The sequence below is a fragment of the Platalea leucorodia genome (genome assembly GCF_965183815.1).
Source record: "Platalea leucorodia genome assembly, chromosome: 13".
Lineage (NCBI taxonomy): Eukaryota > Metazoa > Chordata > Aves > Pelecaniformes > Threskiornithidae > Platalea > Platalea leucorodia.
The window spans coordinates 2734550-2746977 of NC_138835.1; the positions used below are offsets into that span (position 1 = coordinate 2734550).

General features: G+C 41.2%; 1 protein-coding gene across 3 annotated transcripts in view; it reads right to left on the reverse strand.

Annotated features, from left to right (window-relative positions):
* Window positions 1–12428, reverse strand: part of PREX1 (phosphatidylinositol-3,4,5-trisphosphate dependent Rac exchange factor 1) — a 173093-nt gene that overhangs the window by 76288 nt on the left and 84377 nt on the right. For all 3 annotated transcript variants that reach the window (XM_082325613.1, XM_082325612.1, XM_082325611.1), the window contains exon 5: window positions 10753–10854. In XM_082325613.1, coding sequence (XP_082181739.1) covers window positions 10753–10854 — 102 coding nt within the window. The remainder of the gene's footprint in view (window positions 1–10752; window positions 10855–12428) is intronic.

The window sequence follows — 12428 nt, forward strand, 5'->3', positions numbered from 1 at the left end:
AAGCAAAGTGTGAGGGTGAAGGAGCAGCAGAGGGGAAGCGTTAGGTACTGACTGCAATCCCCCATTCCCATACCCCCAGCACCGCTCAGGGCTGGGGGGAAAGTAGAGAGTTGGGAATGCAAGAGTGAAGTTGAGCCTGGGGAAAACAGTGTGGGTTGGGGGGAAGGTGTTTTTGTTTCTCACCATCCAAATATATTTTAATTGGCAATACAGCGTGCTGAGTCTCTTTTGCCTGCGATGGTAATTAGTAAGTGATCTCCCTGTCTTCATCTTGATTCACAAGCATTTTTTCATCTTATTTTCTCCCCCACCCCATCAAATAATAAGAGTGAGAGAGTGGCTGGGTGGGCCACCAGCAGCCAGCCAAGGTCAACCCATCACATGCAGATAAGCCCTTACAACTCTGTGCATGATGAGTCTGTGTGTCCAGAAATTGCAGGGAAATGCACTAGCCACAGCTGGCCCATGTTTTTATGTGTCAGGAAGTACAATAATAATTTTATGAAGGAGGAAATTCATTTGCAGAAGAGCAAGTAACTTGTCCAACGGCAAGTCACTTGCAGAACCAAGATTTTCTGGCGCCCAGTTCAGTGTTTTAACCTCCAAGACAGGCCCATGGCAAGTGGAGAGCGCTCCCCAAAAGGCAAAGTGGGAAAAAGTGCCGGAGTGGGGAAGAGAGAGGCCAAAAGAGCAGCAGGAGTTTAGCAGGGACTCTTGCCCAGATTACGTTTAGGAGGTTGGGGCACATGTTTTAACTGCAGAGATTAACAGAGAGATGAACAATGCGTTTGCTCTGAAGGAGCTCCTAAGAGACACTGCTTCACTTGATTCAATGCACAACACCCCGGTTGAACACTGCCCACTGAAAAACAGCAGTGGGAAAACTTGGGACCTGACAATATTAACCAGTTTGGCAAAAGGGGTAACCACTATCAACTCACAATTAATCATTTTTTAGACCAACAGTATTTTATAGTGAGCCACAATTGGATAAAAATACATTAAAGAAACCTTAACTAAGGCTGATAATTTCATCTTGATACATAATATGGTGTTTAAGACCCACATTTTTAGATTGCCTGGAATACTTAACTTTCTCACTATGTTCTGTTTTGCCTCAACATGTTATTTGGTTGTTTTAAAATCCTGTGTCTAAATGGCAAACTGCTACTGAATTGCATCATTTTGCATGAGACACAAGAATGAGTTTGAATACAGCCAGAGAGCGGGCACAGCACTGTGGTCTGAACAGAGCTAAATTGCTTCAATCCATAGTTCCCACAGCTAAGGGCAAAGACAGCCTGTTACAGTTGTTGTTCTTCCAAAATAAGTGATTGCAATCCCCAAATGCCTGTCATGGGCTCCAACTAGGTTTAATCTGTGGTTTGATTTCCTTTGCTTCTCCACATCAGCATGTTAACCTACGCAAGTGTCTCGTCACCACACAAAATTTTGCCATAGTGGCATTAATTTAAAGATCTTTGTGCCATGCTGTCTTGCTTGGTGCTGACATACTCTGATTTCAGGTGTGATCCTGAGTATTACTGGGGCTTGCCTTGCCTAAGTTGGTCGCACAGCCTGTAATACGAGCACTGCTCCTAAACTGACTTCTATCCACGCACAACCTCCAGACCAAATTAACTGGTACTTTTAGGCTCAAGTTACATGGCCTGTCAGAGTAGAGGGATGTGGGCTGAAGTTCAAGTTCTGCCGAAGCTTGCATTAATTTATAGTAACTAAAATAGTTGCTAATCCAACCATTTTGCTAATCCAGACACTGAGCTGCTAAATCAAGGAACTTTCTCCGTCCTAGTATTGATTCATAGATCTGCTCTACAAAGTTCTTTAGGCAGAAGCCACCTTTAGCAGGTGAAAGGTTTGTGCATACCTAGCCGTACTTTCCTACTAGCAGGAATAACTGTAGAATAAATAATTAAACTGTGAGGTGCTCAGATACCAGCAAAATTGGAAGGCGTATTTTAAAGGAGGAAGTTAGAGTTAAAAGTAGTACAGGTTTGCTTCTGCCTTTGCACAGACCCTCTCAGTGCTTCCTCTCTGCTTCCTCACGCTGGCTGGAACAAGACTTAATTCACTGGCACTAGTAAACTATCTTGACACCCAGTGTTAGAGAAGTGCAAAGTATTTTAATTATTTATTTATTAACTTCTCAGTTTGCAGAACCTTTTAAAGTGAAATCTGCATCTTGAGATTAAACTGCTTGGCCACTGAGACTCCTTTAAGTAATGCAAGAGACGGGCCTCATGAGAATCACAGTATGGCAGTGGGAGGTGCTCTCATTCCCACATAGATCCTGGAGACAGAAAGGCCAAAATGAATCGACGGGAATGTCGGACGTTCGTCCAATGAAATATAACTATTCAGTTCTTTGCATAGATTTGGTATTTTGAGAATTTACTCATATCTACAATTTCTCTTTTCAGAAAATTATAAATGCAAATTGCCAATGGCTCTTGTCAGATGGATGACAGAGAGGACGGGTAATATGCTGACAGCTGGGAATCCCATTAAGAGAGAGGAGTTAATGATCTTAAACTCTTGGATGATTTACAGAGTGAGCAACATGCACAGGAAAAAGAGGCCGGCTGCTACAAATGTCAGTTGATATCACAAATGAAATTCCCTATGCAAGTTTTTACCCCACTTTTGCTGAAGATAAGGCCAAGGAAAGTGTTCAAAAAGAAAAGGCAGGAGAGAGGTGTTGCACCTTGGTGACATGAGCCTCTGCTCCATGCTTCCAAAACAGAGTGCAGGATTTTTGCTACGTGACTCATTAAAAATCAATGAAGTTCTGCAGCTCAAGTGTTACCCACTGCCTAGTCTTACGCCATCTGAGGAAGAGCCATGCTGCTCTGACACTGCCGTTCCCCAAAAGAGCAGAGCCTAGCACTGCTGAAACACAGTCAGGGAGCTCTGGGTGCTTACTTGTTTTAGTGACAGATTTACGATATGTGAACTCTGAGAGCATTTGACAACATTTTGAAAGGCAGCCGAGAGACAGACCAGATGGCAAACCTTGGGTATGACTGTCTTCTCCTCCATAAAGCTCATCTATATTGTCTTGAATTACTATCATGTGTGTTGCAACTTGCGCACTAATAGCGCCCGGAAATGAGGTTGCTGCCACTTGCAGGAAACTATTCCTTGCAAAGAGTTTCTTAAACTGATTTATAAAACACATCTACTTTCTAGCTACGGACTTGTTAATCCTTCGGACTAACCAGCGGTGGAGAACAGAAAAGCTGGTAGTTTTCACAGCCTCTATCATCTTCACCATTATCCTCTGACTTTTCTCTCTTCTTTTTTGCAGGGGGGGAAGTTGCAAAGGTATTCCATATCATAAGCTGGGGAAAAAAAAAATTATCTCTGTTCTTTAAAGAACTAAGACATAAATGGAAACTGCGTCCTCTGGGCACAGCATTTTCCTTTTATGTCACTCCTCTTTCATAGCTGCGAAGACTGAGGTTGTGACACTCATATAACACCTACACACAGAACACAACTCATTTTACAAAGGGAGTACCAGAGCACTCCAAGACACCTACATCCAGCTGTAGTGTCCTCCTGAACAGCATACAGAAAGGAAGGATAGGACACCTACATCCCATCTACTTGGAAATGCCAGTTTTTGATTATGGAATGGAGTAAAAGGATTTCCAACTTAAGTATTTCAATCTCAGATGCAGCTTTATATAGCTTAAGGCTAAAAAAGTTCTAAACGTAATAGAATCCAAATACAAGACCTAAATCACATAAGAAGTAAGACATATCAGCTGCTCACACATTTCTCTATTTGCTAATTGTGCTTAACCCCAAAGAAACCAACCAACCAACCAACACCTATGAGAGGCCTCAGCAAAAAGACCATTACACAGGAAGATGCAAAGAGGTGGCAGGAGGGACGGTGAGCGAACAATGCAGAGGAAACTAGAGGGTTTTTAAATGTAAACACAGTTTTAATATTTCTTAGAAAAAAGGATGTCACTCTGCTTAACTGATCTTTTTTAAAAAAGAAGCTCTGTCATCCTTCCCCATGTCCTCCCTTGCCACACAAAAACGATTGCTTGTGTACTTAAACCCGACAACCCAACACATGTTTTGCAGCTGAAATTTACAAGTCGCTGTATTTTAAAAATTCCTTCCTCCTATCTTTATACTCTTGAGGATGCTCAGACATGGCTTAACATGGATTTTGCACAATGAATGTTAACGTCGTGCATTGACTGGTGCAAATCATTGCTTGCCAGGCTATCTCGCTTTGCATTACAAACCAGTGCATGCGTAAATTACGGTTTCAGAGATACATCCGTTGGTTACTTACTGAACATCTCAGGATTAGAGAGATAACAAGGACAACATATTTCTTTGCTTATCAGTTCAAAAAGCTCTGTTAATAAACAGTTCAGCTCCAAAATGTGCTTTTTTTTTTAAAAAAAAAAAAACCACTTTCTCTGTGAGTATGTTTCTTAGAGTTTTATATTTGTATTTTACAGTTTTTAATATTTGCTTGTATTAGAATTTATTTTCCACTTAAACTAACCAGAAAATAAATGTTACACTAGGCTCTACCTGTGTACCTGCCAAGCAGGTTTTTTTATTCTGTATATTTTTAAAATTTGTAATTTATGTCAATGTTTCTGCAGGGTAAAGACAAGCAATGATAAATCAGTAAAACTGATTATATTCAATGTGCCATCAAATCTATGACATATGCTAAATTAAAATGTAACAAGAGCATGTTTCTAGTTTTATAAATATTAACAGTTATTTGTGATTATATATAAAAAGTGTGGAAGACAGAAGTATGATTTATAAATTGGCAGTGTTTCTTGCAAATCTGTAGGGTATATATAACTCTTAATGTTGTGCTACATAGAGTTGGATTTCAACCAGGCAATGTCATGAATCTAAGAGCAACACCACTGTTCTTGTTGGGGGGAAAGAAAGAAAAAAAGAAAAGACAAAAAACCCCAGCCCCCCAAAGATTAAATCTATTCAATTATGGCCAATTAGAAGGTTCTGTTCCTTAAACAGTTCTGAGAAAAATGAAGAGGGAGAAGAGGGGAGACAGTGAGTTAACCTTTCTTCATCCTGTTCTGTATCCACACCACCGGCTTCTCATCTTTCCCTTTCAAAGCCCAGACACTGCATTTATGAAGGCCTGTGCGGGCTTTCCCTTCCAAGAAGATTCTGAATCTGGTCACTCAGCTTTTTGCATCCAGGTTTTTCTTTCCCTCCTAGGACCAATGAGTCTTCCATCACATGAAGCAATACATAATTACTGCCCTGAATCGTCCGTGGAGTTGTGTACATTATGAGATATTTTTAAAGGATCAGAGGTGGAATGTGCATTTCTGGCTGAAGACTGAGCAATTCCTTAAGAGAATAGACATCAAACAAGAACCAACCTCTGTGACACGCACTGGGCTATCAGGAGGCTGGAGGGGTGCGGCTATCATGTGCTGCACATTCCTCCTGCCCTGGGAGGAAGGAGACAGAAAGGACTGCTCCTAATCCCCACCCCCAGTGCTGTGATTAACTCATGATCACCACTCCCCTAGGGTTTTCTTCTTGCTGACATAAATGCTCTTTATTAAAGGAAAAAGGCTATTTTTGTTCAGAGATTGGTTTATACAACAGCTGCTTCTACTCTTAAGTAGTATAGTTCAGACTAATTAATACGGAGTCATACAATTATTAGCGGTGAGACAGAGCTACCTTAATCCAAAACATTCTGCTAGAAATACTTACTTGGCAAGCTTTCCAGCGTGCATACACGCGCTGGAGCTGTAAGTCGCTCGCACAGTATATGCTCTCAAGGTCTGCGCATCTGTTTGCCTTTGCTTCTTTCCTTCTTACCAAATCATAATGCCCATCACAGCAAGCACAGTTTTATTTTGTTCGAGCCTAGTCCAAGCCCCTTTCTCACTTTTAAGGAGATTTTACAATGAAGCTCATCACTAACAAGTATTCAGAACTCCTACATCCCCAAACAGACTTCAAATCATTTGCTGAACTTTGACAGCAAGGAAAAGAAGTGGAAGTCACATTAGGAAGGTTTTGGACTGAAGATAAAACTAACTTACTGACCAACAAATTCTGTGCATGCTGTCTGAAGCAGACAAAAACTGTATTAGGGACAAAAGTATTAGTAGCGTTCCTGCTCTATTTGCACAAAGATTATGAAACACCACGGCTAGGTTTGAGTCTCACCCTTCAAAACCTATATAAGGCTTGCAAATTAGACAGACTTCCAAAGAAAGCAACCAAAATTTAAATCAAACAACCAAAAAACCAACCAAAAAACCTGTTTACAGTCAGTCACTCCAAAGCTGCAATGTTTCGTTCACAACAAATGGAAACTACAAATAAAACCAAAATTCATCAGTCACCATCGTTTGAATCATTGTTCTGTTTCCATCGTTTGTTAGTTCAAAAAACAAAATAGTTTCATCAGAGGATGAGCAAACAGAAGATCACCAACTGCGGGAGGCCATACTTTATATTGGAAATTATTGGTAACATATGCTTAAGGTGTATCTGCACTTGGAGATATTCCAGTATATTATTCCTAATTAAGTAACCCAAATTAACTCCATGCTAGACGCTATTATTCTGAAGAAGAATACACACATGTGGTATTATATAGAAAAATAGCTGTAGTATTTTAAATGCGTGCCTTACCCTACTATTTAGGTTGACTTTCAAACACAGACATGTCTGAATTACTGTGTTCATACTATCTTTATCAAACCTAACCACTTAGCTATACTAAACACTTATGCTGTAACAAGGTCACATCAAAGTTATCAGAAAATCTGATGTTCACAAACTCTTGCTAAAAACAAAGTAAAAGAGGAAAGTAGGATAGCTCTGGTCTATGACTTTTCTAATCAGTTGGAATACAATAGTATCTTTTTGCCCTGGGAATTAGATAAAATAAGATCCAATCCCCATGAATAAACCCCAGCTATTTCAGGAGCAATAACTGCAGTTCAGTAGCAAAGGGAGAGCAAACACTTAATTTGAGGGTTGTGTTATTTTTAAATCTACTTTTTTTTGCTTGCTTGGAGAGTTGTGTTTTCCTGGTCAGCACTAACAGAATCAGCCTCTATTTCCCTTAGCTGTTCTCACGTCTGAAACGTTTGTGCGCACTCTGGTAATTTTGTGCTAGCAAATATCAAACAAGTCTTGAAGGGGATACAATTTATCCACCATGAATTCACTATCTTTAAGAATCAGCATCAACTACACTTGCTAACCATCACAGACATAGCTGAACAACACCTAGTAGTGGCATAATCTCACTGACTGAGGCAGATATGTTGCCTAACCAAAACGAAATTCCCCTCAGCTTTTTCTTAAAACTTTTATTTCCTGTCCAGGAAATTTCAAGTACCGAACAGCGTGTGATTTATATCAGCCTGTATACAAAAAGAAAGCCATAGAAAAAAGGAATGCAACATCACGAGATGCCTCGTCACAGCTCCTGCCGTTCGCTCCCTTCACGGCTCTCTGAGAAGTACGCAAGGGCCTGGGTGAGCCACGCCAGAGCCAAACACCGGAGTCCCCGGCCCAGAAGGCAGGCACAGTGTTAGCGTCAGAGACAAATTTATCTTTATTCTACCCTACTGTGGCTTGAAGGCAAGAAACGCTGTTTCAGTCTTAGCCTTGCTGGTCTTGGTTTTGGCTTTCAAAGAAGGGAGGTTTGTGCCAGCAGGCCTTTTGACACACACAACTGTGCATGTGAGAGAAAGTGGAAACCACCAGTTTATTTCCACAGGCCAATATCTGATCCCCAGAGCACAATGACTTCAGTTGCCATTGAACTCGAAAAGACTTGAAGCATGGTTTTGAAATATTTATTTTGTTCTAGTCTTTTGTTTACTACCCCCTTGCAAAACAAATTCTTAAAGAAAAGCAAGACAAACCGGTCCATTCATAGCTCTTCCACTCCCTGATACAGAACCCCATACTTTCCAAAAGACTTGCCCTAAAACGGTACAGAGGAATGGGAAAATTGAAGCTGAAGAATACCAAAATGCCATTGCATCGATGACGCTACTACCTTTTGATCAAAGGCGTGCGTTTCTTTTAGGTGTGTCTCTGTAGCCAGCATCCTCCATGGCATTTGAGTGAAAGTCCTGAGATTCCAGGAGATTTTGTAGTATTGGCAGGTTCTGCCATTCTAATATTTTGAAGACCGTTTAAAACAGAATAGAGATTTTAATTTGCAGGTCAAGCTTCTGTCAGTAGATAAAAAGTCTACGGATTATCCAAACCAATAGAAATCTACCACTCATAATCATGTTTTCCAAAAAGCTTAGAAATTAAGCAGGTCTGATTAGCAATGGGTGATTCAGCAACCAAGTCATACGGAAAAGAGAAAAAGAAGAGGCACTGAGGTGCAGAAGAAATGTAGGGGGTTCCCTAAGACAGCCATGGACATGGCTCAGAGCTGAGATCCCCAAACTGTGCCCCAGAGATGACTGGTGGGCCACATATTGGGTGGTCAGAGATGATACATGAAACCATACTGACTTCAGAGCTACTTCAAGCTTAGCAAGGACACAGAGCAAAATATGAGAAACACAGAGTGCTAACACAGTGATCTTTTGGTCCAAAAAGTTTGGAAAATACTGGGGTAAAACTGGTTAAAGATCACTTTTAGATAAGCATAGCAAGGGTACACCAGATATTGACCACTCTGGCTGGATTAAGATGTTTCCAGCACGGAATAAATAGATGAAAGAACCTGGTCTTCAGGCTCTCTACCCATTAATGACTCCCTTCATACAAAGGGTAACCATGACAGGAAACCTGCAGGAGATTAACACTTCATCTTTTAGTAACAGCACAAATACAGAGATCAGTTCAAAAGTAAGAACCCAGCCACTATTTCCTCTGGTTGAAGTTTCTTGGAAAATAGAACAGGAATCTCTATAAGGAATCAAAACAATCTCTGATTTTCAGTCTTGAACACACAGCTAGATAACAATCGCACAACACACCACGGAGTGAAAACAAGAAAACATAAACACGATCAAAACGCTTGGTCAGGAACGCACATTTGAACGTCCCCACATCCCCTGGTCTGTTTACCATATCGGATGCCACAGGAACCCCCTTTCTGTGCACATGGATGTTGCTCACAGTCCTCATGCAGATCCACAGACTGAACAGGCATCAAATTCTCTCCACACTAACCCCAAATAAACACAGTGGACTTAAACTGAGGCATCATTAGGTTTTCAATTATCTCTACATAACCAGTCCTCTCCGAAGATAAATCAGAGGTGGGGCCATTTACGTGCTTTCCTGATCTAGGCAACCTTGCCCTGTCTTGACTACTGTTAATACTGTGGAAGACATTTCTGTAGCAGTCTCGCACATTAGCTTCTCCTGCTATGTGCCTAAATTGCGTGTGCGTTTGTTTGTTCAAACTGTGAGTGGAGTCGTGGATAGACTGACTGGACTGATAAACTGGCTGTATACACCTAAATCCCAGTAGCTAGGTCTGTAAGGAACGGTGCACGAATGTCTGCTGTAAGATGGGTTTGTGCACAGCTGCATATACAACAGAACAATTCCACCTGTGGGAAAGACACATTTTGAAAATTCAGCTCTGGAAGCTCCAATTGGGTGGAAAGAAATAATTGAAACATTTATCAGATGAAACAAACAATTTTAAGTGGAACAACAGATCAATATTGAGCTAACCAGCTTGTACCTATGAAAACCCTTATTCATGCTGAACGTATGGACACAGCACAGCCATAGCGTTACATGACATACAGCTGATTCATGGGGTCAGCCTGTGCCCAAGAGCACCAGCTCATCACAGAATTCTTACTTTCTTCCACAACTCAGGAAGGGACTTTTCTTTCAAAGTATGAGGCAATTTCTTCTTATATGTTTTATTAATTTTCTTTTAGTAAATGTAATGTTACTCTGATTGAGAAACAGACTGACAACACTGAAGATTGATGGCTGTTAGCCAGAGAGTAGCTACAAGGCCACCAGTGATGCACGCTCTTCCAGAAACTGCTCCCTCCTTTTCCCTCTCCTCATCCCCACCAGGCATGTGACCCAGCCCTGACCTGGAAGGATGAGAGGCAAGTTAGCTCTTTTTAGGTCTTTTATGCCTTAGGTCCTACGGTAAGAATACCAGCAAGGGGGCCAATTAGTGCCAATTGCAGTAGTCATTTCTGCAATGACACCTGTCCGCTGGGAACTCGTCTGAGACGACCAAACAGTTCTCAAACAAGCTGCCAAACAGCTGTCAGATGACACAAGATTTTGATCATTACTGACCTGAACACACTCAAACTGGAGACCTCGTGATGAAAGATGTATCCCATTTCCAGTCCCCAGAGCCACCCAGGCCCTCAGAACACTGATACAATTCTATCCAAACACAGCTTTTCAGGAAGTGGCTAAAATAGCCCTCACGAGCCCCAGTAAACATCTGAAGAGAACTGAAGTCAAAAGGCAGTTGTTAGTCACTGAGTTACGCTGGCCGGTCTACCCACACCATTACAAGATTTAGCAGCCTGTCAGCATCAGCCAGCTTCTTGACGGTACCCGTAAAAAGCCATTTTCTTCAGAAAGGATCCAAATTTTAGAAGTGCAAACCAGGAAGGTAATAGTGACAACAAAAGTCAGGGCTAAAAAATTGCAGAATCACTCCAAGAATAAAAAAAACCATCTGGAGAAATACTTTCTTTGGTTTACCTTAAGCAGAAGTGGATATTTGCAAATTCTCTGAATTGGAGTCAGCAGATAACCCTCTAGTGGAATGTCTGTCGTCTTTCTGCCTCCCAAAAGCATGCAACCCTATAATCAAAAAAGGAAACAAATGTTACGTCAGACATAAAGCTTCCAGACGCTCTTTGACATGATTTTGTATTCCTATAACATGTATTACGGTCCAAAAGCACTTTGCCACCCCTAAGACACTGGAAATGGGACTTCATTCACCACTGAAATACAGCCATCAAGCCTGCCAAAGAAAATGTGCTGTGGATAACAGTGGCTGTGTAGAAAGGTATCTTCCCAGAGAAATATTATACAGCCGGTGACTCAAAAAATGTCATAACAATACGATGACAATCAGCAAACCTAGATGCACCGTTACCTAAAAGAATCCAGCCTACCCCCACAATTGATACGACCATTTGTCTTCGTTCGCCATGCAAAGTTTGCACTGTTGGCCCAGAAAACTCTTGAAGGCTAAAATAAAGCCTACTAACTAGTAACCATGTAATTAACTATAGTCCAATCCTTATGTCTGAAGGAAATTAAAGTGGAATTGGAATAAATGAGTCATCTGCATCACATCCACCAATTCTCTGGCAACACATCTATGTCTAAGCACAGCTGGACAAACAGCATGGGCGCACCGGCTGGCTAACCAGCACACATGTAGCTCTCAACCAGTCACAGCAAATGTTGCTGCTTGCCCAGCAAAAAAAACTACGGGACATGCTGGCAAGGCTACCTTGTAGGTAGGAGGTGCAAGAGGCAATGAAATTTAAGGAAATCGGGTTTCATTAATTCTGATGCTCATTTAAAAAAAAAAAAAAAAAAAAAAGCTGGTTTCAGCAGTAATTTTTTGCAGCTCTGTGAGTTCCAAACCGAAAGAAGGTGAACAGCATTTCTCTACCTAGAAAAAATACTGCTCCTCCCAGTGTTGTTTAAATACAGTAAGGAAGGGGACAAGTATTGGACCAACACACCAAAGATTTTAGGCTGAGGAACAGAAGCAGCAACTGATCAACCTTTGCAATACTCACACAATGAGTTCACACAAATTTGGAGGGGCCCTGCATTCCAGAAGAACCATTTCACAGATAAATTTGCGCACACTACCTCAAAACAAGCGATGCTGAGATTATGGAAATTCATTTCTCAGGATTGACATGGAAGGGGAGTGTAAGAATTGGGTATGGTATTGAAAAAAAATCTACAGTCCTTGACCTGTCCTTATTTTGTCACAATAATCTGTAATCTCTGTGTGATAAACAAATACTGAACTACTGTAAGCTTTTTATACATTTCCCAGAAGATTCTGTTACTGGCTGCTGCCAGAGACAGGTAGTGGACTCAGATGGACTTCAGATCCATTTCAGATAAACTAGTCTACTTTCCTGTGTTTGACCATGCATCTGGACAACTTTGCTCCAAAAATCACCCCAGTTGCAAACCTGTCCTGTCAACAGAAGCTGAAGTTTAAATTCAGTTCAGCCAAGATGTGCTTGCTTTGGGGCATCACTGATAACATTTTCCCCTGTGAAATGTGTGCCGTGGCTCAGACACACTCTGAAATTTAGTGGGTTTTTGGCTGTAGTTCAACAATCCTCCTCTTCAAGGAATGTTCACAGACATCATACATAAATCTCATTAGTCCT